At 40.3% G+C, this 26,944-nt stretch overlaps 1 protein-coding gene across 1 annotated transcript; it reads left to right on the top strand.

Annotated features, from left to right (window-relative positions):
• The first annotated feature begins 11,480 nt into the window (after positions 1-11,480).
• LOC128684283 (double C2-like domain-containing protein beta) lies at positions 11,481-26,490 on the top strand. The gene is made up of 7 exons (XM_070098347.1): positions 11,481-11,522; positions 11,689-11,811; positions 12,279-12,402; positions 13,751-13,860; positions 14,031-14,188; positions 23,798-23,973; positions 25,223-26,490. Exons 1-7 carry the CDS (start codon positions 11,481-11,483, stop codon positions 25,342-25,344), a joined length of 855 nt encoding a protein of 284 aa, XP_069954448.1. The 3' UTR covers positions 25,345-26,490.
• Positions 26,491-26,944: the final 454 nt, after the last annotated feature.

The raw sequence follows: 26,944 nt of genomic DNA, 5'->3' as shown, positions 1-26,944 counted from the left end.
TGCCTTGAAAAGTGCTGTTAGTGTGCAGCAATATTCCAGCCTAGATAGAACAAGTGACCTGAAGAGTGTCATCATGGGCTTGGCATCCCTAGTTTTGAAGGTTCTCATTATCCATCCTGTCATTTTTCTAACAGATGCGATCGATACAATGTTATGGTCCTTGAAGGTGAGATCCTCCGACATGATCACTCCCAGGTCTTTGACGTTGGTGTTTCGCTCTATTTTGTGGCCAGACTTTGTTTTGTACTCTGATGAAGATTTAATTTCCTCGTGTTTACCATATCTGAGTAATTGAAATTTCTCATCGTTGAACTTCATATTGTTTTCTGCAGCCCACTGAAAGATTTGGTTGATGTCCGCCTGGAGCCTTGCAGTGTCTGCATTGGAAGACACTGTCATGCAGATTCGGGTGTCATCTGCAAAGGAAGACACGGTGCTGTGGCTGACATCCTTGTCTATGTCGGATATGAGGATGAGGAACAAGATGGGAGCGAGTACTGTGCCTTGTGGAACAGAGCTTTTCACCGTAGCTGCCTCGGACTTTACTCTGTTGACGACTACTCTCTGTGTTCTGTTAGTGAGGAAATTATAGATCCATCGACCGACTTTTCCTGTTATTCCTTTAGCACGCATTTTGTGCGCTATTACGCCATGGTCACACTTGTCGAAGGCTTTTGCAAAGTCTGTATATATTACATCTGCATTCTTTTTGTCTTCTAGTGCATTTAGGACCTTGTCGTAGTGATCCAATAGTTGAGACAGACAGGAGCGACCTGTTCTAAACCCATGTTGCCCTGGGTTGTGTAACTGATGGGTTTCTAGATGGGTGGTGATCTTGCTTCTTAGGACCCTTTCAAAGATTTTTATGATATGGGATGTTAGTGCTATTGGTCTGTAGTTCTTTGCTGTTGCTTTACTGCCCCCTTTGTGGAGTGGGGCTATGTCTGTTGTTTTTAGTAACTGTGGGACGACCCCCGTGTCCATGCTCCCTCTCCATAGGATGGAAAAGGCTCGTGATAGGGGCTTCTTGCAGTTCTTGATGAACACGGAGTTCCATGAGTCTGGCCCTGGGGCAGAGTGCATGGGCATGTCATTTATCGCCTGTTCGAAGTCATATGTCGTCAGGATAACATCGGATAGGCTTGTGTTAATCAAATTCTGTGGCTCTCTCATAAAAAATTCATTTTGATCTTCGACTCTCAGTCTGGTTAGCGGCTTGCTAAAAACTGAGTCATATTGGGACTTGAGTAGCTCACTCATTTCCTTGCTGTCATCTGTGTAGGACCCATCTTGTTTAAGTAGGGGCCCAATACTGGACGTTGTTCTCGACTTTGATTTGGCATAGGAGAAGAAATACTTTGGGTTTCTTTCGATTTCATTTATGGCTTTTAGTTCTTCCCGCGATTCCTGACTCCTATAAGATTCCTTTAGCTTAAGTTCGATGCTTGCTATTTCTCTGACCAGTGTCTCCCTACGCATTTCAGATATATTGACCTCTTTTAGCCGCTCTGTTATTCTTTTCCGTCGCCTGTGAAGGGAGCGCCTGTCTCTTTCTATTTTAAATCTACTCCTCCTTTTTCTTAGAGGAATAAGCCTTGTGCATACATCGAGTGCCACCAAGGTAATCTGTTCTAGGCATAAGTTGGTTTCTGTGTTGCTTAGTATATCTTCCCAGCTTATATCGGTTAGGACTTGGTTTACTTGGTCCCACTTTATGTTTTTGTTATTGAAGTTGAATTTGGTGAATGCTCCCTCGTGACTAGTCTCATTATGTCGGTCTGGGGCTCCACGCATACATGTCTGAACCTCAATTATGTTGTGATCTGAGTATATTGTTTTTGATATGGTGACATTTCTTATCAGATCATCATTGTTAGTGAAGATGAGGTCTAGTGTATTCTCCAGTCTAGTAGGCTCTATTATTTGCTGGTTTAAATTGAATTTTGTGCAGAGATTTAAAAGCTCGTGTGAGTGTGAGTTTTCATCAGAGCTGCCTCCTGGTGTTATTACTGCAACAATATTATTTGCTATATTCCTCCATTTTAGGTGCCTTAAGTTGAAATCCCCCAGGAGCAAGATGTTGGGTGCAGGAGCTGGAAGATTTTCCAGACAGTGGTCAATTTTTAACAGCTGTTCCTGGAATTGCTGGGATGTTGCATCCGGAGGCTTGTAGACTACCACAATGACTAGGTTTTGGTTCTCGACCTTTACTGCTAAAACTTCCACTACATTTGAGGCATTAAGGCAGCAGTTCTGTGCAAACAAGTGACTCTGCAATGTACAGGCCAACCCCCCCCCCCTTTTGCCTGTTCACTCTGTCACATCTGTATAGGTTGTAACCTGGGATCCATATTTCATTGTCCAAGTGATCCTTTATGTGGGTCTCAGTGAAAGCCGCGAACATTGCCTTTGCCTCTGCAAGCAGTCCACGGATGAAAGGTATTTTGTTGTTTGTTGCTGGCTTTAGACCCTGTATATTTGCAAAGAAGAATGTCATCGGACTGGTGGTATTGTTGGTACTGGGGGGGGATTTTTTTTCCAGCATTAGTATCTGTATCTGTTGGTTTGGAGTGGAGGCCATCGACTGTGGTTCCACTCCAGGAATGACTGGATTTGGTGTACGATTTCTGCCATTTCCTGCCAGTTTTTTTTCCTTCCTGGCACTAAAAAACCTCTCCCTCTTGAGTGGCTGTGACTACCCAGGTTTTCCCATGGCCTGGATGTTTTGTATCTTTTTGTCCCCTTTAGATGGTGTGCCTGGCAATTTAAGTTATAGCACAGTCTTTCCTGTACTGAAGAGGTACACAGTTCAGGGTGAAAAAGCTTACAGGAAGGGAGTTTGCATTTTCCTGTTGTCATATGGGCATGGCATTTTCTAGGGTGGTCCTAGTTGCACGTCCCGTCTGTTTTTCCAGATTTCCCATGCCTGCAGATACCAAGTGCATAGTATGTGCACAGGCTTGGTTTCCGTTTGCCTTGGGTTTCTGTGACTGTATTCCCTGTTGGTGCATGTTTCCCTGTCTTATTCCTATCCTCCCTAGCACCAACAATGGAGCTCCCACCAGTTGTTTTTGGTAATATATCCTCACTATTGCTAGTGGAGTCCTCTTGTTTGCTGTTTCCTGTGGTATTTCTAGTTTGCAATATTGGTTTTATCTTATCTTTGACTACACTTGTTTCCCTACTACGGCTCCTGTCCCCTATGAGGTCATTTATATGTATTCCTTCCTGCGTATAATTCCCGACTACCTGGACAAAATCTCCAGCTTCACCATTACTGTCTCCCAAAACAGCACCTCCAGCTTCACCATTACTGTCTCCCAGGACAGCACCTCCAGCTTCACCATTTCTGTCTCCCAGGACAGCACCTCCAGCTTCACCATTACTGTCTCCCAGGACAGCACTATCAGCCCCACATTTACTGACTACCAGGACATCATCTCCAGCCTTACAGTTTCTGACTACATGGCCAGTATCAAGGGCAGTACCATTCAGCCCAGACTTTTTATGTTCCCATCTGTTGTAGAAAGCTTCCAGGTTGTCTATGAAAGCAGCTTTGATGTTATCCTCTTTTAATACCCTTGTGATTTTAGTCCACAGATTTATCTCATTTGGTCATACCCAAAAACACTTCCCTGTTTTAATACTGCTTGTAGATAGTTCTTGGATATCTGCACAAGGGGCGTGACACCAATTTCCACAAAAATGACAATTTATCCATGTGGAAGCCCGTTTGTTTGATTGACCGCAGACTACACACAGCTTCATAATGATTTGAATGGTTGATTTACTGTAATTCTACTAGCAACCTCTTGAATATTCTATTAAAAACCTCCTTAAATGAAGCTCTAGCTATTTGTATTTCTATTTCTAACTGTACTTGTATATTGGACAGCTTACCGTGTACGTTCCTGATTTATATTTATTGTTTGTGTTTGATAAGGGCGCCTACAACCCCATCCGTTTACAGTCTGCTTTACACAAATAACCCGCACATAAAAGACAGAAGCTTACGACGACGTTTCGGTCCGACTTGGACCATTGACAAAGTCACTTTGTCAATGGTCCAAGTCGGACCGAAACGTCGTCGTAAGCTTCTGTCTTTTATGTGCGGGTTATTTGTGTATCGTTCCAGTCACGGTATTGTGCCTTTTTGTTATTTATAGTCTGCTTTATTGTCCAACGAATCCGTTTGAAACCAGTCAAGGGTTCGGACCAGTCAAGGGTTCGGACCAGTCGAGGGTTCGGACCAGTCGATCTGATCTGATCTGATCAGTGGGTCACTTATTTAAAACATACTGGTCGGTGATTTGGGCTAGCACATGAAGGATCTACTGGAAATTATCTACCCGAGTAATATGTGATTTGATTGATACAAAAGTATAACTTGCGTGTTGAAGAACCGGTGATTTCTGGTAGCTCCTACAATGATGAATGGTCGAGCCTCAACCCTTGTTTAACAATCGCTGTATCTAACTTTTCTAGTTTTTTTTTTTCGTCTCCACCACAATAAATGCTATATTATCACTATAGTGACTGGTGGAAATTTTGGAGGAAGGACGCTTTTTCTGGAGTAATAATTGCTTCTCGTTGTGTATATTGCGACCGCTGGTAACTACAGGTTATATGAAATTCACAGTATACGTCTGGTATTTCAAGAAAAAGAAACTAATGAAAGTCACTCCACTCCACTAAGTACCATTATAATACTGGTTGCTACTACAACACTGTATTCTGCTATTCACTGGTATCACTAGATTATATGCGAGTACACTAGCAGGCCAGGAAGATTATTAAAACAGCTGACCTGTGGTAAGTTTCTGGCGACTTCTGGCACCTGCCTCTATAGGCTTATCACTTCATTTACAAATTCACCTGTTTTCAAATGACACTTTAGCCTTTATCATCTATATACTAGGGAGCCACTGTAGTATACACTATACACTATGTATACACAATGTTATCAGGGAGACTTTCTTTCCTCTGACAAAGAAAAGTTCTATTATTATTTTTCACACGGGAAACAGGCCTATGATTCCCCTCTGGCAGTAAACTCTGCTAGGTAATGCACACTAATTCTCCTTTTTTGACTCAGTATATAATGTTTTCCGGCCAAGATTGGTTCCAGGCGCTAGAGGGATATATCGTATAGGATTGATGACACAAATTAACGTTCTAGCACCTGAGTTATTTTGGGGAGAATGCAACTTCCTTTCAACTCACTCTTTCAACTGAGGTGCAGTTTAACAGGTTTTATCATCGTCTGTAGAATACAATAAAAGTGTAGATGTTTGCTGTATTTAAAATAATAATAATAATCTAACTAATATGGTACTAAGTACAAAAATATTTCTCTCGCTTATTCATATCCTCTCGTTAGTTTATTGTTTATTATCTATTTTATTTATGTAATGAAGACAAATTAAGCGTTTTTTCATTCTTTGTGTTGAGGGTCGGGGGGGGGGTAGGAGGGGACGTTCAGGAAACAGGTGGCAACCAAGTATTGAATATCTATATACTAGTCGCATCTGCATGTCAAGTTCCTGGCTAGAGTGTCTCCTCTTGACAGTGGCTCTCCTAGCAGCCAGCCCGATCAGAAGGTATCCTAGCAGCCAGCCCGATCAGAAGGTATCCTAGCAGCCAGCCCGATCAGAAGGTATCCTAACAGCCAGCCCGATCAGAAGGTATCCTAGCAGCCAGCCCGATCAGAAGGTATCCTAACATCCAGCCTGATCAGAAGGTATCCTAGCAGCCAGCCCGATCAGAAGGTATCCTAGCAGCCAGCCCGATCAGAAGGTATCCTAGCAGCCAGCCCGATCAGAAGGTATCCTAGCAGCCAGCCCGATCAGAAGGTATCCTAGCAGCCAGCCCGATCAGAAGGTATCCTAGCAGCCAGCCCGATCAGAAGGTATCCTAGCAGCCAGCCTGATCAGAAGGTATCCTAGCAGCCAGCCCGATCAGAAGGTATCCTAGCAGCCAGCCCGATCAGAAGGTATCCTAGCAGCCAGCCCGATCAGAAGGTATCCTAGCAGCCAGCCCGATCAGAAGGTATCCTAGCAGCCAGCCCGATCAGAAGGTATCCTAGCAGCCAGCCTGATCAGAAGGTATCCTAGCAGCCAGCCCGATCAGAAGGTATCCTAGCAGCCAGCCCGATCAGAAGGTATCCTAGCAGCCAGCCCGATCAGAAGGTATCCTAGCAGCCAGCCCGATCAGAAGGTATCCTAGCAGCCAGCCCGATCAGAAGGTATCCTAGCAGCCAGCCTGATCAGAAGGTATCCTAGCAGCCAGCCCGATCAGAAGGTATCCTAGCAGCCAGCCCGATCAGAAGGTATCCTAGCAGCCAGCCCGATCAGAAGGTATCCTAGCAGCCAGCCCGATCAGAAGGTATCCTAGCAGCCAGCCCGATCAGAAGGTATCCTAGCAGTGCTTGTGAGTTTTAGGATTCACTTGTTATGGGTTCAAATTCCACCCGGTCCGTGGTTTCTTATCTTATCGTCACGGGCGCCTGGAGATTACTTACCTTGCGATAACAATCTGTTGCTTGAGCGATACGTGGAGGGTGTTTCAGGTGTCAATGTCCCCGCTGCTAGGTCCGTGACCAGACCTCGGGCAGGTTCAGAGCCTGATCAAACAGGCTGTTAATGCTGGCTGCACGCAAACCAACGTACGAATCACAGCCAGGTTGATCTACGACGTCGAAGAAGCATTCTTGGCACTGTAGAACATTGTACCAAGTGGTGTGAGATAGTGACGCAGACGAGATCGCTCACATATACCCGGAGGTTCTTCCCAGGGGTTAGCACCTCTGTGGTCCGGTCCATGACCTGTCCTAGCGGTGGATCAAGGCCTGATCAGGCCTTTACTGCTGGCTGAACGCAATCCATCATACGAACCACAGCACAGCTGGCCAGGTACTGACTAGATATCTGTGCCTAAGTGTCCTCGTGGGCACAGCAGTGCTCGGTTGTTCATGATGGCACTTATCTACGATCCCCGAGGATAACCTTGTTGTCCTGGTGCCACACCAAGCAGTAAATTACAATCTCACATAGTTCCTTGAGGGGGGAAAGGTAGAGGAAAGTGGCGGCGGGAGGGAGAGAGGAAAGATGCAGAGGGTCAGGACAGTGTTAGCTTTAAAGATGTGTATAAAAACCATCGTCATTCTCTACATGGTTGTGCTGTATAGCCCTTGTGGCTTAGCGCTTCTTTTTGATTATAATAATAATAATAATAATCTACATGGTTGTGTATATGTGGAGGGACGTGTTAAAGACTTGTATCAGCCTAGTTTGTTCTTCCTATTTGACTCTTATTATCTCTGGATGCGTCTTGACCAACTCACACTTCAACTCTAAACTAATAATAATAATAACAATAATTTTTAATTATATAAACGTATACATAAATAACAAGAAGTGGTTTTCTAAGTACGGCAGAGTAAGTTCAGTAGCTTTATACAGTACTTAACACAGTACTTTATACAGTACTTTATACAGTACTTTATACAGTACTTTATACAGTACTTAACACAGTACTTTATACAGTACTTTATACAGTACTTAACACAGTACTTTATACAGTACTTTATACAGTACTTTATACAGTACTTTATACAGTACTTAACACAGTACTTTATACAGTACTTTATACAGTACTTTATACAGTACTTTATACAGTACTTTATACAGTACTTTATACAGTACTTTATACAGTACTTAACACAGTACTTTATACAGTACTTAACACAGTACTTTATACAGTACTTTATACAGTACTTTATACAGTACTTTATACAGTACTTTATACAGTACTTAACACAGTACTTTATACAGTACTTTATACAGTACTTTATACAGTACTTTATACAGTACTTTATATAGTACTTTATACAGTACTTAACACAGTACTTTATACAGTACTTTATACAGTACTTAACACAGTACTTTATACAGTACTTTATGCAGTACTTTATACAGTACTTTATACAGTACTTTATATAGTACTTTATACAGTACTTAACACAGTACTTTATACAGTACTTTATACAGTACTTAACACAGTACTTTATACAGTACTTTATACAGTACTTTATACAGTACTTTATACAGTACTTTATACAGTACTTTATACAGTACTTTATATAGTACTTTATACAGTACTTTATACAGTACTTTATACAGTACTTTATACAGTACTTTATATAGTACTTTATACAGTACTTTATACAGTACTTTATACAGTACTTTATACAGTACTTTATACAGTACTTTATACAGTACTTTATACAGTACTTTATACAGTACTTTATATAGTACTTTATACAGTACTTTATACAGTACTTTATACAGTACTTTATATAGTACTTAACACAGTACTTTATACAGTACTTTATACAGTACTTTATACAGTACTTTATACAGTACTTTATACAGTACTTTATACAGTACTTTATACAGTACTTTATATAGTACTTTATACAGTACTTTATACAGTACTTTATACAGTACTTTATACAGTACTTTATATAGTACTTTATATAGTACTTAACACAGTACTTTATATAGTACTTTATACAGTACTTTATACAGTACTTTATACAGTACTTTATACAGTACTTTATACAGTACTTTATACAGTACTTTATATAGTACTTTATACAGTACTTTATACAGTACTTTATACAGTACTTTATATAGTACTTAACACAGTACTTTATACAGTACTTTATACAGTACTTTATATAGTACTTAACACAGTACTTAACACAGTACTTTATACAGTACTTTATATAGTACTTAACACAGTACTTTATACAGTACTTTATACAGTACTTTATACAGTACTTTATACAGTACTTTATACAGTACTTTATACAGTACTTTATACAGTACTTTATATAGTACTTTATACAGTACTTTATACAGTACTTTATACAGTACTTTATACAGTACTTTATACAGTACTTTATACAGTACTTTATACAGTACTTTATATAGTACTTAACACAGTACTTTATACAGTACTTTATACAGTACTTTATACAGTACTTTATACAGTACTTTATACAGTACTTTATACAGTACTTTATACAGTACTTTATACAGTACTTTATACAGTACTTTATACAGTACTTTACACTCTGCATATATGGACTGAAAAGAGATTGAAGAAATTATAAGTACATTATAAAACTTGTTGGAAGGTAAAGTTTGAAGCCAAAATAATAACGAGAGACAGTTTACGTAAAATATTTATATTTATAATATGAGCGAAGTTTCTTTCTTCTTGCCTCGTACTTGAGACAGAAACGTCCTCATGTGTTTCTCCTATGTGCTGTTTATTTGTGTATTGTTCCAGTCACGGCATTGTGCCTCTTTATTCTTCCTTCCTCTTCCTAAGCTTCCCGTCTTCTTTCGACTTCCCACTTTCTATTGAGGTCCCGTTTTCTCCTGAGCTCCCTGTTTTCTCCTGAGCTCCCGTTTTCTCCTGAGCTCCCTGTTTTCTCCTGAGCTCCCGTTTTCTCCTGAGCTCCCTGTTTTCTCTTACGCTCCCGGCCCTAACTAAACCCCATTTCTAATAACACTTCTCTTCTGATCCCTTTAAACCTTCTGACCCCATCTCCCAAACTAAGTCCCCTTCCCTCCTTAAGCGAATAATGATTTTTTTTCACAAATTCTATTTCTCCTGTGTGTGGGATAGGCCATTCAGAAGGATGGCAACTCCAGAGTAAATAAGTTTATTTAGGTACAGGTGCACATAAGTACAATTATCATAATAATAATCTTTATTTCTACAAGTACATGTGCAATATATACAGACCATAGCTGACATACTATATAGAAAGCCCCTTATTATGGGGCAGCCATAACAAGGGTAGGTAAATTTTGTCCCCAGGATGCGACCCACACCAGTCTGCTAACACCCAGGTACCTATATACTGCTAGATGAACAGGGACAGCAGGTGAACTGAGTGCGCTACCAACCGTACGTTGGTTTGCGTGCAGCCAACAGTAACAGCCTGGTTGATCAGGTTCTGATCCACCAGGAGGCCTGGTCACAGACCGGGCCGCGGGGGCGTTGACCCCCGGAACTCTCTCCAGGTAAACTCCAGGTAAACCGAGCTCTCCCAGAACGAAACCTACAAAGCTGACGTACGTACTGAACCTGTAGTGGAATATTTTATATCCTCATCGACCTACTGAAGTTTCTCACTTCAGGCTTGACGATATCCTCATTACCGTGAAGTCTGTGACTATCACATGTGATGGAATATGCTAGGGAAACATACCTAACTTTCCTTCCCACGACATAAGTATCATTAGCACATTGTTTCACCTGCTTGAGGCTTTATTAAATTTGGGTGAAAACGTTGTATTAATAAATATCTTTTTGCACTCCCTTTTTATCACCTGCTGACTCCTCCATACATCCACTTGTAGTGTTGCACCACACTGCTGGCACACCCAATATTTCTTAATAAGAAAACACCCTCTTATAAGTCTCCTACACCCACAGGATGGATAATGGATAATGAGAACCTTCAAAACTAGGGAGGCCAAGCCCATGATGACACTCTTCAGGTCACTTGTCCTATCTAGGCTGGAATATTGCTGCACACTAACAGCGCCATTCAAGGCAGGTGAAATTGCCGACCTAGAAAATGTACAGAGAACTTTCACAGCGCGCATAACGGAGATAAAACACCTCAATTACTGGGAGCGCTTGAGGTTCCTGAACCTGTATTCCCTGGAACGCAGGCGGGAGAGATACATGATTACATACACCTGGAAAATCCTAGAGGGACTAGTACCGAACTTGCACACGAAAATCACTCACTACGAAAGCAAAAGACTTGGCAGACGATGCAACATCCCCCCAATGAAAAGCAGGGGTGTCACTAGCACGTTAAGAGACCATACAATAAGTGTCAGGGGCCCGAGACTGTTCAACTGCCTCCCAGCATACATAAGGGGGATTACCAACAGACCCCTGGCAGTCTTCAAGCTGGCACTGGACAAGCACCTAAAGTCGGTTCCTGACCAGCTGGGCTGTGGCTCGTACGTTGGTTTGCGTGCAGCCAGCAGCAACAGCCTGGTTGATCAGGCTCTGATCCACCAGGAGGCCTGGTCACAGACCGGGCCGCGGGGGCGTTGACCCCCGGAACTCTCTCCAGGTAAACTCCAGGTAAACAGGCTCCCTTCACTCGCAAGCTCCCTTCACTCGCAATCTCCCTTCACTCGTAAGCTCCCTTCACTCGTAAGCTCCCTTCACTCGCAATCTCCCTTCACTCGCAATCTCCCTTCACTCGCAATCTCCCTTCACTCGTAAGCTCCCTTCACTCGCAATCTCCCTTCATTCGTAAGCTCCCTTCCCTTCTTAGCTCCTGCTGTCTTCCTGTCTCATCAAGGATCTGTGCTTATTCTTATATTCACATAAAGTGCTGAATCTTTTACATCATTCAGCACTACCTGGTACCTGGTATGGAAGAAGATGGAAGTGAGGTGCTGAGGCTGAGCACCCTGGTAAATGAAGGAATTCACAGTCGGTGCAGGAAATCAGCTTAAGTTTAAAAATAATCTGAATTTAATGTAGAGGTTCCATGGTGAAGGTCAGGCAGAGTGTGTGGGGGAGCGGCAGGAGATTGTCAAGTATCTTTTATATATGGGCTGACTTGATTATTTATTGTAGAACTTTATGTCAGTTAAATGGGTTAGCTTTAATTATTTCTTTCAGAATCTGAAGCCAGCAGACAGCAGCAATAGACAAGCTGATCCCTACGTGAAGCTCCACCTCCTGCCTGGCGCCAGCAAGGTATCTTATTTTTATTTAATACATATAATACACAATGCCAATCTTACACAATAAACTCCGTTAAGCTGTGTAATTACTCGTGCGTAATTAAGTTGCCACTCCAGGAGCACTCTGATCGCTCTAACTCGCTCTTAAGAAAGTATTGAGAACGTTGGCTTAATGAGATTTGATATAGAAGAGTCTGTAGAGGTCTTAGACAGTATTTAATTATCAACACCTGTTATATCAGCATTGATTCAAGCTTCAGAGCTTGTTATTACACATCTGTGCTACTGCTTAGCTTACGTACATGAAAAATTACCTCTGTTCCATTACGTGCCTTTGTACCTCTACCGCTAACATGATGGCCGTTTAAATATTTTATACTTTATTTCCGTATAGCGTTTTAAAAATACGTGATTTGATTTGGTTTTCATTTGATTGAATTAATTGTTGCGCCCTGTCTTGTTTCATGGACTACCCGCCAGTCGAACAAGTTGAGGACACGTACGGTCACCAAGACTGTCAACCCAGACTTCAACGAGACTCTCACCTACTATGGTATCTCAGACCAAGAGATGGCTCGCAAGACACTTAGACTCACCATCTTGGGTAAGACTCTTACCTCTCCCTGCCTCATTAACTTGGGTAAGTCTCTTGCCTTCTCCTTGACTCACCTTCGGTGACGCTCATCACTCTTCCTTCCTCCACCATCTTGGATATTTTTTTTATTCTCTAGGCCATAGCAGTGTAGCGTCTTTATAAATTAATGTTGAGCAGAAAAATAAAAAGCTTTTTATTTAGCAAGATTGTTTACATTCGCAATTTGCTGCTACACTATTCCATATGACAGTAATAGAGTGGCAAATAAAGCTACGTTTCCATGTCATATTCCATCACATAGAATGGGTCGCATACATACATTGGGTTAAAGTAGGTTACCGTGCAGCCTCGTGTTCATAGGCTTTTAAACCCCATTCACCAATAATGGTAGACTTCAGTAGGGAAATAAGGATATCGAGTATTCCATCAGCTAGGGAAGCTTCATTGGTTTCCTTCCATCAGAGTTGGAGTTCCTATTACGGGGGAATCAACATCCCTCAAGACAGCCTATCCCAAACACATGAAAAATTGAATTTATATGAAGATATGCACATCACCGCAGAGCGGGGATAATATAAAATATAAATTATATACAGGAGACAGGAAAAGCGGAGGGAAGAGAGAGAGAGAAATCTTGACGACAAAATACGATATAGTTCGGTTTGCACATATGTTAACATATAGCACTTCAGATTTATTATATACCTAAGATTACACATACTTGCACTAGGCTCACAGTAATCAATCTGAGGGTTATAAACAAACCTGCACTTGACTAATCAACAGCCACCAGAGAAGTTCCGGCTCCATTCCCCAGCACCTCCATGGTTGTACAAGGACCAAAATAGAAATAAGTCACTGTTTTTTGAATTATCCTAGATAGTTTACACATATGTTTCTAGCTATGATAATTGTACTTAGGTGTACTTGTACCTAAATAAACTTAATAACTGAAGGTTGACTATGGATAAGTTGAGCAAGACCAATAGCTAAAACATGTAGTTAGATTAGATGTATAGTTTAAGAGCAGGGAAGACATTCATTAATGTAATGGTAAGGCTACATTGATTTACTTTTGTTAGATGTCTCTCTGAGGAGGTTCCTTGATGCTGGAGAGGGGATTTTGAGTCAAGGAAATGGACCCGTCCTCTTCCATTTCTCGATCCTGATTTCCTTCCATTCCCCAGACGCTATATATCCCGTAAATACGAAAAATCTATTAGCTCACCTGCACCAGGTTCTTCCTCATAATATTACGCTTCCAGTTTGGGGACATCTAAAAAATATCTTGCAAGTTAATCCCGCCAGATTAAACAGTGTAGTTCATCCTGTCAAGTGATGACGTTTTCTCTTACAGACGAGGAGCGGTTTGGCTGTGACTTTTTAGGTGAAGCTCGCATGGCCCTCAAGAAAGTTCGTCCTCATGAAACTAAACGTATAAGAATCAACCTAGAGAAGCGAGCCATCGTAAGTAAACCTTTTACGAGTAACATATACTTTATATTCCTTCCAATACTTATTGATATTAAAAGCATCCGAGTAATGTCACTTGATTGCAAGCCTCTCATGTTCATGCTGAATTATACTGCAGTGTGCCGGCGCCAAGCAGTCAGTTAAGTGTTGAGTGACTGTTACAGTTGTTGGAAGATGAGGTGAAGGGTGAGGCTGAACGAGGGAAGGTACTACTCAGTCTCAAGTACGCCACACAGAGGAGTGCTCTCATCGTTGGTATCGTCCGCTGTGCCCACCTTCCTTCCATGGACTCCAACGGCTTCTCAGATCCTTACGTCAAAGTGTATGTACACAATTGTATGCTTGCCTTCCTTATACTAAGATAATCTTAATATTTAAGGGATGGACCGGTAAGTTAACGGAAGGCCTCGGTCAGATGACCAAAAGCTCCAGTTGTTGGGTCATCATATGACTAACACCCGTATCAAGAAACACTTCCTGTTTCCTAACGAATCTTACTTGACCTAACATATACTTCCCTGATACCGGTGAAGGGTTCTTGACCCAAGAAATATTAGCTGTCCTTCCTTTCCTAGGATCGATCTTCATTACCTCCCGCTCCTCAGGTGCTCGTATAGCCCATGTACTATCAAACAGTCAATCAAGTTTATTCTCTATAAGGATTACAATGCGGGGTTTACATATTTTGGTTATTGTGTGGTTTACATGTAATAAAATACTAATTACAGAGGTGCCACTAGGACACCTAGCATGGCTAGGCATTTCGGGCAGACTTAGATTAATTCTTAACTCTAAATTATTACAAATTATGGAGTAAGGTGGTATTATAGCTAAGTGGCTAAATACTAGTTAGTGAGTTTAGCAATGTGAATGCTTTTGTTTTGGCACAATACATAGTTGTTTCTATATTGGTGTGAAAATTTGTCTGGACTGCCCCCAAGTGAGTTGCCTACCCTGGCAAGCTCTGTTGACACCGAGCCCTGAGGTCGGTACCTCAGCCTCACAAGTGGCTTATAGGACAGATTTCCATAAATGACTGATGTTGCAAGAAATCTCGCCTGCATGCACATGTACAGGACTAACTTACTTGGTGTTGGAGAATGTATCCCGATCTTCAACCTCCATTAGCTGTAGCCCCTCTGGACTTCCTCTCAGAACCACGTGCAACCAGGAGCCTTAATTCCTGCAATATTCAGTAGATATTCAATTCAATTCAATTCAAAGTTTATTCTCTATAAGGATTACAATGCTGAGTTTACAGAATTTGGTTATTGTGTAGTTTACATGTAGTAAACTAATGATTACAGAGTACCACTAGAACACCTAGCATGGCTAGGCATTTCGGGGAGACTTAGTTTAATTCTTAATTTTAAAATATTACAAATTATGAGGTAAGTTGGTATTATGGCTAAGTGACTAAATACTAGTTTGTGAGTTTAGCAATGTGAATGCTTTTGTTTTGGCACAGTACATAGTTTCAGTATTGGAGTATCACAGGATTCATTATTTTAAGATTGAGATTAATATTTCTGTTTATGGTCAAATGGGTGAGTGAGTGTAAGTGTGAACCACCAGGTGGTATTCGTGTAGTTAGTTGACGGGGTGTATCAGGAAGATAAGATGTTTTCTAATGGTAGTCACCTGCCTACACCTCAGAATTTCCTGTTTCCAAGGGGGTGTGTATCCCCTAGCATAACTATGCAGAAATGGACAGTAGCTTCTAAGCCTGATGGAGTGACGCCGGTAGGTACTGGTCATGGGCCGCCTGTCTGCACAAAGGCCCACAACTCAACTCACTCGCAGTTTCCCCCAGAAACTGGCCAAAATCCCGAGAAGGAAAAGGAGGTCTTGTCTTATTGTATGGGCCTGACGGAGGAGGACATCTACGGTACGTCCAGGTGCCTCCACCAGATTTCCCCAGGTCTAGTATGTGAAGACACATGGGGGGCGTCGCCTGCTGACAATGGCACTTGTTGCTCCGATGGTGTCTGGTCTTAGAAGAAAGGCACTGGGGTCTCAAAACCCAGTGCCCAGCATTCAAACTTGGGCTGCCAGTTCTCCCTGGCTAATATAACCTAGTGTTTTCCTACATTATCGGCATATTACTACCTACATTGAGGTCTTAGGTCTACATTATTATCTACAGTTGCCTCAATAATCCTAATATTAGTGTACTAACAGTATAAACTACCTACTTCTTCCTTGAAGGGTAAATCTATCAATTAAGATGTACCTTTCCAACCACCTCTGCCAACCCGGATGGGTGTAAGGGCCACCCAACCCAGCTGTTCCATCCACGACCTGTTGGGATCTTTGTATGACGTATCTGTCCTGTGGAACTTTATGACCGAATAAATTTCCACAATTGGAGTATCATAGGCAAACTTATGACTAGTTAGGATTCATTATTTTAAGATTAAGATTCGTATTTCTGTGTTTATAGTCAAATGGGTGAGTGAGTGTAAGTGTGAACCACCAGGTGGTTGTAGTTAGTTGACAGGGTGTATCAGGGAGATAAGATGCTTTCTAATGGTAGTTTTGAAGGTGATGAATGTGTCTGCAGTTCTAGAGTTTTCAGGTAGGGTGTTCCAGATTTTAGGGCCTTTGACACACATTGAATTTTTGTAAAGGTTTAGTCGGACATGGGGAATGTCATAGAGATGTTTGTGTCTGGTGTTGTGCCTGTGGGTTCTGTCACAACTATTAAGAAAGCATTTTAGGTCAAGGTTAATATTGGAATTTAAGGTCCTGTAGATGTAGATTGCACAGTAGTAAGTGTGGATGTACTGAACAGGGAATAAGTTTAGATCTATGAAGAGTGGGGAGGGGTGTTGCCAGGGATGGGATTTAGTGATTATTCTTACTGCAGCTTTTTGTTGGGTTATTATTGGCTTTAGGTGTGTTGCTGCAGTTGATCCCCAAGCACAGATAGCATAGGTGAGGTATGGATAAATGAGTGAAGGGTATAGTGTGAGAAGGGCATTTTGCGGCACGTAGTGTCGTATCTTAGAGAGGATCCCAACCGTTGACCCCCGGAACTCTCTCCAGGTAAACTCCAGGATATGGGTGCTGAAATTCAGGTTATTGTCGAGGTATAGGCCTAGGAATTTGCCCTCATTATGTTTGGCAATTAGAGTGTTGTCGATCTTAATGTTAAGTTGTGCAACACCTGCTCTGCTACCAAACATAATACATGTATAGTAGGTTTTGTCAGTGTTAAGTGTAAGTTTATTAGCTGTCATCCAAGTCAATATTTTGAGCAGCTCCTCGTTAACAATGGTGTTGAGGGTGGCAAGATTAGGGTGAGAGATGACATAAGTCGTGTCATCGGCAAAGAGAATAGGTTTCAGGTGTTGGGATACGTTTGGAAGATCATTGATGTAAATGAGGAAGAGCAGGGGACCAAGGACACTTCCCTGCGGAACTCCAGTATCAAGTGGCCGTGTTGATGATGCTGTGTCTTTAATGGTGACATACTGATACCTATTAGTAAGGTAGGATTTGAAATATGCAAGCGCATGGCCTCTTATACCATAATGGTCAAGTTTGTGGAGTAGGATGCCATGGTCGACTGTGTCAAAAGTTTTTCTTAGGTCAATAACAATTCCTAGCAGATACTCCTTATTTTCCAATGCTGTGGAAAGCAGATCTAGCATTTTTACAGTTGCATCATTAGTGCTTTCATTTTTCCTGAATCCAAATTGGCAGGGGTTGCGTATGTTTTGTGCCATTATAAATGAGTATAGTCTCCTGTGCACGAGTTTCTCGAAGATTTTGGATAGCAATGGTAAGTTTGATATTGGCCTATAGTTGTTTAAATCTGTAGGGTCATCACCTTTATGTCTTGAGTAGTGTCGGGAAGGTGCTAGTTTCTAGTGACTTGTTAAAAAGTAATGAAATAACATGCGAAAGGACATGGGCTGCTCGCTTGTACAATAATGGTGGGACATGAGACAGATTCCCTGAGTTATTTTTAAGTGACTTTATAATCTCGGTGACAACGGTGGACTCAGTTGGTACAAGATAGAAGGAATTTGGGAAATTCCCATCTAGGTAGTCCCTGGCACGGGTGTTGGTACATGGGATTTTACTGGTGAGGTTAGATCCTATGGTTGAGAAGAAGTCGTTTATCTTGTTAGCTGTATCAATGGGATGCAGTGGTGTTTCATTAGGTTTAGTTAGGACAATGTTCTTGTTTTTTTTCAGTTTGTGGGTCCCCAGAATCTGGGAGTGTTTTCCAGGTCTATTTTATATCTCCTCTTGTGTCAGTGAATCTGCTGGAGTAGTATAGTTGTTTGGCTTTCTTTATTACTTTGATGAGAACTGATGAATAGTGTTTAAGAATATCTTTGTGTATTAAGCCCTGTCTATATTGCTTTTCATATTGGTGTTTCTTATCAGAATGCTGCTGGTTAGCCATGGGCAACCGAGCCATTTATTCGTGATATGTTTCGTTTTTATAAGACAGTGTTTGTTGTATAGTCTAAGTAATTTGTTAAGAAAAATGTCTGTCCAATCGTCAATACCATTGGCCTTGGAGAATTCTCTAGGCCAGTCAACAGTCTCTAGGTCAGCTGTGAAATTCCTTATTGAGGCCTCGTCATGGAGTCTAAATGAAACTTTGTTGTATTCCAGTGGTGATTTACTAATCAAACCATACCCCGGCCGGGATTGAACCCGCTGTCAGAGAGTCTCAAAACTCCAGCCCGTTGCGTTAGCCACTAGACCAGCTAGCCACAATAAGATTCGTCCAACTAGGTATACAGTAGGGCCCCACTTATACGGCTGGTTAGGTTCCAGGCTATCGCCGTAAAGTGGAACACCCTTTTTTTCCACTTACAGATGCATACAAACACTAGATAACAAATTTACACTAACATATATTAAGTTAGCAATAGAACCAGGCATCAAAAAACAATAAAAAAGTACAATACACACATAGTGCACTCATTACTTACCTTAAAATATTTATAGTCTTAATCTAGGGTGAGACAAGTAGTATTTATTGTAAGAAATCAAGTGTGGTATGTATGGTAGTCAGCCAGGCTACCATACCAGGCCAACCCACCTACACATAATATTCTATTACATTTAAGCATCCCAGAGCGATAAAATGTATATACAGTTCACTCGTTACTTACCTTAAAATATAGGGTGAGATGAGTAGTGTTTATTGTAAAAAATCAAGTGTGGTATGTATGGTAGTTAGCCGGGCTACCATACCAGGCCAACCCACCTACACATAATATTCTATTACATTTAAGCATCCCAGAGCAATAAAATGTATATACAGTTCACTCATTATTTACCTTAAAATATTTGTAGTCTTAATGTAGGGTCAGGAGTAAGTAAATGAGATAAAACGAATAAATGAGAGAAAGAATGAGTGCATGAGAGAGTACAGGCGCAGAGTTATGTAAATAAACCAGGCAAAGGTAAGTTTTGTAAACGAAGTGTACACGTCTGGTTTGTGTACAAGTTACATTGTGTACAGGTTGTCTCTACATTGATACGGTAGAATAAATAAAGAAGAACACTCCCATTCTCATGTAACATCATTTTGAGAAGAAATGATGCTCTGAGTGAAGGTAATGGAAATAAGTCACTCTGACTTTTTTGGGTTATCCTAGGTTCTCTACACTTATGTTGTTATGTATGATAATCTGTGTAACTGTATTTGTGTATACCTGAATAAACTTACATACATACGAAAGGAATAATTTTCTACAGTTACCCCCAGTAACACATTTTCCCTTATGTTAGATTAGAGAAAATGTTATTCTTGGCGTCACTTGTACAAGTTATCTGGCTACCACATCTCATATTTATGTTTATTTATTCTATTGTGGGGTGTATTTATCATCTTTTTATGTTATGTATCGTGTTTATTATATAATTTTGAAAAAATATCATAGATGGATTAATGAAAATGTGTATTTAACGTAATATACGACATTTAAATGAGACTCGATGATTATTATTATCATTACTAATATGACGTCTGGAGACATAAGACACTCTTACTGATTTTAATGTGTACCTGCATGCCAGCACAGTATGTAAGTTTATTTAAGTACAGGTATACATAAGTATAATTATCAGAGTATATATAAAATATGAAATAACTTTTAAAAACATTTGAAATTTTGGAGTTTCCAGACAAAATGGAGAGACTTAGTGCTTACTGAGCTCACGAAGAATGTAAACAAACAAGGTGGGGCGCGGTGACTGTATTAGAAAGTCAGGTGGGGGGAGCTGTATAGCGAGTTTTGGTCATAATTTGAAATGACCGTATTAGCGGAACGCCGTAAAGTGAAACGCCATAAAGCAGGGCCCTCCTGTATTTCTACACCATAGGAAGGTTAGCACAGGCACCACTGTGACAACAAATGCAAGTTTTTACAGACTAATCTCCAGCTAGCGTGGCCGTGACGAACTCTAGCTCAAGTCCCTTCACTGCCGTCAACATGACTCACGAAATCGTAATGACACGATTGCAAACAAACCATACCCCGGCCGGGATTGAACCCGCGGTCAGAGAGTCTCAAAACTCCAGCCCGTCGTTTGCAATCGTGTCATTACGATTTCGTGAGTCGTGATTTACTAATGTTTGTTAAGAGGAAGGTAGGGTAGTGGTCTGTAGTGCTGTCTGTGATTATCCCTGATTTAAGGGGGGCTAGTATATGCTCACCTGGAGTTGATGCTCACCTGGAGTTTACCTGGAGAGAGTTCCGGGGGTCAACGCCCCCGCGGCCCGGTCTGTGACCAGGCCTCCTGGTGGATCAGAGCCTGATCAACCAGGCTGTTGCTGCTGGCTGCACGCAAACCAACGTACGAGCCACAGCCCTGCTGGTCAGGAACCGACTTTAGGTGCTTGTCCAGTGCCAGCTTGAAGACTGCCAGGGGTCTGTTGGTAATCCCCCTTATGTATGCTGGGAGGCAGTTGAACAGTCTTGGACCCCTGACACTTATTGTATGGTCTCTTAACGTGCTAGTGACACCCCTGCTTTTCATTGGGGGGATGTTGCATCGTCTGCCAAGTCTTTTGCTTTCGTAGTGAGTGATTTTCGTGTGCAAGTTCGGTACTAGTCCCTCTAGGATTTTCCAGGTGTGGCCCGGTGGTCTGGTGGCTAAAGCTCCCGCTTCACACACGGAGGGCCCGGGTTCGATTCCCGGCGGGTGGAAACATTCGACACGTTTCCTTACACCTGTTGTCCTGTTCACCTAGCAGCAAATAGGTACCTGGGTGTTAGTCGACTGGTGTGGGTTGCATCCTGGGGGACAAGATTAAGGACCCCAATGGAAATAAGTTAGACAGTCCTCGATGACGCACTGACTTTCTTGGGTTATCCTGGGTGGCTAACCCTCCGGGGTTAAAAATCCGAACAAAATCTTATCTTATCTTATCTTATCTCTCCTGCCTGCGTTCCAGGGAATACAGGTTCAGGAACCTCAAGCGCTCCCAGTAATTGAGGTGTTTTATCTCCGTTATGCGCGCCGTGAAGGTTCTCTGTACATTTTCTAGGTCAGCAATTTCACCTGCCTTGAAAGGTGCTGTTAGTGTGCAGCAATATGCCAGCCTAGATAGAACAAGTGACCTGAAGAGTGTCATCATGGGCTTGGCCTCCCTAGTTTTGAAGGTTCTCATTATCCATCCTGTCATTTTTCTAGCAGATGCGATTGATACAATGTTATGGTCCTTGAAGGTGAGATCCTCCGACATGATCACTCCCAGGTCTTTCACGTTGGTGTTTCGCTCTATTTTGTGGCCAGAATTTGTTTTGTACTCTGATGAAGATTTAATTTCCTCGTGTTTACCATATCTGAGTAATTGAAATTTCTCATCGTTGAACTTCATATTGTTTTTGCAGCCCACTGAAAGATTCGGTTGATGTCCGCCTGTCCGCCTGTCCGTCTATTATGGTTGCACTTGTCTCAGTGAGCCTGGTTGGTTTAGTTATTGTTGGTATGAGAAGTGTGTTGTTCATATTGTTGATGAAATCAGTTACAGGCTGATCATCTAGTAGGCCAAGGTTGATGTTGAAGTCTCCAGCTAAGAGAAGGTGGTGCTTATTCATTTGTCTGTTTGTTATTAGTGCCTTTAATTTCTCACTGAAATTTGGGATGTTTGTGTGGGGTATCCGGTAAATGGCACCGATTGTTATAGGCGTCTTAAGGTTTTTTACAGTAAAACTAGCAAAAATGTATTCCCCATATTCATCACTAAAGCAAGTGGTGCTAATACAAGATAGTTGGTTAGAGTAATAGATTGCAATACCACCCCCAACTTGGTATGGTCTGCAGTTGTGGATTACTGTGTATCCTGGTAGAGGGTAGATATCTATTGTGTCCTGCTTAAGCCAGGTCTCAGTAAGAATAATGCAGGAGAAGGGTGTCTTTAGTGCTTCAAGGAGTGCCAGGAGGTCATCATAGTGTTTGCTTAAGGACCTGATGTTGTAGTTAAGAACTGATAGACATTTAGCAGTGTTCAGGATAGTGCTGGCTTGTGATGCTGTGTAATAAAGGCAGTTACTTTCCAATAAGTTTTGATTGTGTGTTAGATTATGGAGGTTTAGATCAAGGTCGACGTGATCATTCATCTTTTAGGTTTAAATAGTGGTTATTTATATCCTGTATTATGTGGTGAGTTCTGGTACTGATATATGTAGTAGTGGGAAGTTTGGACAAGTATATAGCTAAAGCACTTTGGTCATATAGAGTATAGTCACTAATAAACATAATGAAGTTAATATTGTCTATGTGTTGTGCTAGAATGAGCTAAAGTACGACTAGGTATAAGCTAATAATATAAAAATACAAATTAAAAAATAGCGCCAGACTCTCACTTGTAATTGCACTAAGGTGTAATATAAGTTGTTAACAAGAACTAAAGTATAACTAGATTTAAATTGACAAGATAAAATACACAAGTTTAGGTAGCAAAAGAATAATAAAAAATAGTAAAATAAAAAAAGGCAATGACTTGGTTAGAATATGAAATGAGATGGTAGACAGGATAATATAAAAGTTGGAGTTGAATATACAAACTTAAAAATTTGGTAACAAAAGGTTAAGAAAAGTAAAATAAAGTTGGGTGATAAAGTCTAAAATAGAATAGGGCAATTATAAAAAGTTTATAATAAAATTGGGTATTAAACTTTACAAATAAAAAAGGGCAATAATAAAAAGTTTAAAATAGATTGGGCAATAAAGTATTGGTAAAATTGGGCAAGTATAAGATTGTGTAATTAACTCTAGATTAGAATAGTGCAATAATAAGTTGAAAAGTTTACAATAAAGTTGGGCATTAAATATAAAATAAAAATGGGCAACAATAAAAAGTTTACAATAAGATTGGTCAATATAGTTTAAAGTAAAATTGGGCAATAATAATAGAGATTTTAAAATAAAATTGGGCGATAGTAGTTTCCTATTAATATAATATATACATTCAGTACTCATGTATATGTGGTCCCAGGCAGATGTGTGCGCCATCTCTGCCATTCAGTAGTTAAACTATCATTTGTTTCGTCCGACAGGAAACTTTCTTTTTATCATTGTTGCTACTGTAAAACTCATATTTTATCATGTTTACTGTTTAAAATAGTTTCGTTTGTTTGTGTTTTATATCATCTGTCTTGCATTAGCCATTTTATTGTCTTATATTAGCCATCTAACTGTCCTACATCAGCCATCAGCTTGATGCCAACCTGTCAGTAACAGCCATCCAGATAAGAAACTTTCTTGCCTAATCTTTTCTGTTATAAAACTGTCTTCCCTCCAGCTATACTACCATGGAAATAGTGTCATATCTGCCATACTACCATCCATCTTTTGTGCCATTTCTACCAAACTCGTGACATTAACGTCATGTCTCCTTCAGTATGCAACTGTAATCATATAATCATAAAACATTTCATTATGGTCACAGGCAACTTAAACCAGATCCAACCCACAAAAAGTATCGCACTGCCATCAAGTGGAAGAATCTCAACCCAGAATTCAATGAGGAGTTTGTGTTTGAGGTCCGGAGGAATGAACTACCGAAGAAGCTTTTAGATATTCGGGTGTATGATAAAGACGTTGGTCGTAGTGATGATTTCATTGGTAAGTACTCTCACAGAATTTTGGTTTGCACATTGTTTATTCAGGTACAGGTATACATAAATACAGTTACATAAATTATCATACATAGCAGCATATGTGTAGATTCAAGTACTACAAGTCATGCAATTGTTAGCAAAAGGCCTAATTAACAGTCTAGAAGCGAGAACTTTACAAGAATGATGTAATAACAAGATTGTTTTTTTAACTATGGTATGCAAGGTAAACAACCTTTGAAGAAGCCACAATACAAACTCAAACTACTCATTAGAAAGAAAGTAGGTTCTAAGGAATGACAATACCAGAAAATTTCACATTCAAGAATCATGTGTTGTCATAAAAACAAAGAAAATGACAGCCTGGATAACTAGAGATGCCAAAGCAATGATGGTGCTCCTTAAGTCACTTGGTCTCTCTAGACTGGAATTTTGCTGCACACTAAGAGCCCCTTCAAGGCACACGAAACTGTAGATAATGAGAATGTACAGGAACCTGTAACATACACAAGAAAAATACATCATAATTTACACTTGGAAATTTCTGAAGGGATTGATCCCAAATGTGCAAATCGAAATTATGCCCAAGATCTTGGCTTGGCAGTGTAAAATATTTCCAGTGAAAAGCAGGGTGCAGTGAATACACTAAGAGATATCCTCTATGCATAGAAGGGCCTTACAAACAGAGCACTGGAAATAATGAAGCCTTGAACAGACCCCCTTTAGCTGTCTTCGAGAGGGGGAAAATGATAAGCTCCTCAAGTCACTTCCTGGTCAGCTCAGCTGTGGCATCCTTGTTGGACTGAGTGTGGCTAACACCAATAACCTGGTTCATCAGGTAATCAACCGGTTCAGTTCTCATTGGGGGTAATCCGTAGAGCTAACTGGTTGCCAAGGATTTAATCTCTGCCTTTCATGGTAAATAATTTTATAAATTGTCCAGTTCTATTCAGTCGTGTCATCTAATGAACACCCTGTGTCACATAGCACAGAGATAAGAGTTAACTATAAATATATTTGTGTCTGTGGTAGACTTGGAAGCTACAGAGATGAGAAACGTGTTGTGGTTTGTAAAACTCGAGAATGCATAAGTGAGAAAGGTGTTTATCTTGTAAAGCTCTAGGCTACATAGATGAGAAATGTTTGGTTTTTAAAGCTGTAGGCTACGTAAATGAGATGTGTCGTCGGTCTGAAAAATGTTAGGCTACAAGTGTATTAAATGTGACTACCTAGTGAGTAAACTGTTGTTCTTGTAGGTGGTCTTCAATTGTCTCAGGAGAGCACGGGCATGGAGCTGCGGCACTGGTATGATGCCTTGCAGTACCCTGACCGTCGTCATGACCGCTGGCACCAACTACAGGCACTTAACGACAAGTAAGCTGCTCTTGCTAGCAGTTGCAGGCATTGCTTGAAGCAGGAGCACTCTGAAACAGCAACAAAATACATTTTTAAAGCAAAACTCATAGAAAAGAAGTTTCAAGAAGTAAGCCTGCTGGACAAATTTCAAGAAGCAAGACTGCTGGAAAACAAGTTTAAAGAAGCAAGACTGCTGGAAAACAAGTTTAAAGAAGCAAGACTGCTGGAAAACAAGTTTAAAGAAGCAAGACTGCTGGAAAACAAGTTTAAAGAAGCAAGACTGCTGGAAAACAAGTTTAAAGAAGCAAGACTGCTGGAAAACAAGTTTAAAGAAGCAAGACTGCTGGAAAACAAGTTTAAAGAAGCAACACTGCTGGAAAACAATTTACAAGAAGCAAGACTGCTGGAAAACAATTTACAGGAAGCAAGACTGCTGGAAAACAAGTTTAAAGAAGTAAGACAGCTGGAAAATAATTTACAAGAAGCAAGACTACTGGAAAACAAGTTTAAAGAAGTAAGACTGCTGGAAAATAATTTACAAGAAGCAAGACTACTGGAAAACAAGTTTAAAGAAGTAAAATTGCTGGAAAATAATTTACAAGAAGCAAGACTACTGGAAAACAAGTTTTAAGAATCAAGACTGCTGGACAAAAAGTTTTAATTAAGAGCCAAGACTATTGGGAAACAAGTTCCAAATGTAGTAATATGCTCTGAGCGTAACAAAACCACAAGAAATAATATGATAATTTTTGTGAACTAAAAATATTAAAGATACATGACGCAATAATACTGATTGTTAACTAGTGACCTCCAGTATTATAGTGAGGAACTTTGTGTATTATGGGACCATATAAAGAATAATTAATGGTGGCAAGAATAATTTTCTGTTGGACAGTGACTTTTAAAGAAGCTGCATTATTGAATAATGCAACAGATAATGACAAGCTAAATGTTCACTATTGGAGGTGCATGCTGTATAAAACAAAACCAGTGATCTCGTAGTGGCGAAATTTATCATTCCTGGATGATACTGAAAGTAGCACATCTGTAAATATTATACATTAATATGAGTGACTCTGGTACAGTATGTGAATGATAGTGATGGTGCTTTCTTGACAGTATTGTGAAATTTTATATATATATATATATATATATATATATATATATATATATATATATATATATATATATATATATATATATATATATATATATATATATATATATATATATATATATATATATATATATATATATATATATATATATATATATATGCAATAAGATCACAGTAAACAGGTGATTTCAAAATATGCAAAACAACCACTCTGAAAGAATAGAGAAATTCCAAGCGCTTTCGTGACTACTCACATTATCAAGGAACTATGAAAGTGAAGCATCCAAGGAAGCTATATAAGGGGTCCGGCCAGCACCTCACTATCAGATCCCACAACGGTTAAACACGTGACGCGCGGCGAGCCAACTTGGATAGGTCCTTTGCACAACTCACCCCCAAGCTATTCTACCCAAGAAAATTTAAAAATTATTTGTCCAGTGTATTATTAAATTCTTCCCAAATTCTATTAATTATAAATGGATCTAATTTATATAAACCAAAGGAA

Source organism: Cherax quadricarinatus, chromosome 4 (assembly GCF_038502225.1).
Source record: "Cherax quadricarinatus isolate ZL_2023a chromosome 4, ASM3850222v1, whole genome shotgun sequence".
Lineage (NCBI taxonomy): Eukaryota > Metazoa > Arthropoda > Malacostraca > Decapoda > Parastacidae > Cherax > Cherax quadricarinatus.
This window is presented reverse-complemented; position numbering and strand designations above follow the sequence as displayed.

What these genes read in the sequence shown, in the direction of transcription:
- LOC128684283 (XM_070098347.1), top strand. Translation starts at nt 11,481, where the DNA reads ATGGAAGAAGATGGAAGTGAGGTGCTGAGGCTGAGCACCCTG. An exon ending in TGCTGAGGCTGAGCACCCTG is followed by an intron (nt 11,523 to 11,688) that starts GTAAATGAAGGA and finishes TATTTATTGTAG; the next exon opens with AACTTTATGTCAGTTAAATG. An exon ending in TCGTAGTGATGATTTCATTG is followed by an intron (nt 23,974 to 25,222) that starts GTAAGTACTCTC and finishes TTGTTCTTGTAG; the next exon opens with GTGGTCTTCAATTGTCTCAG.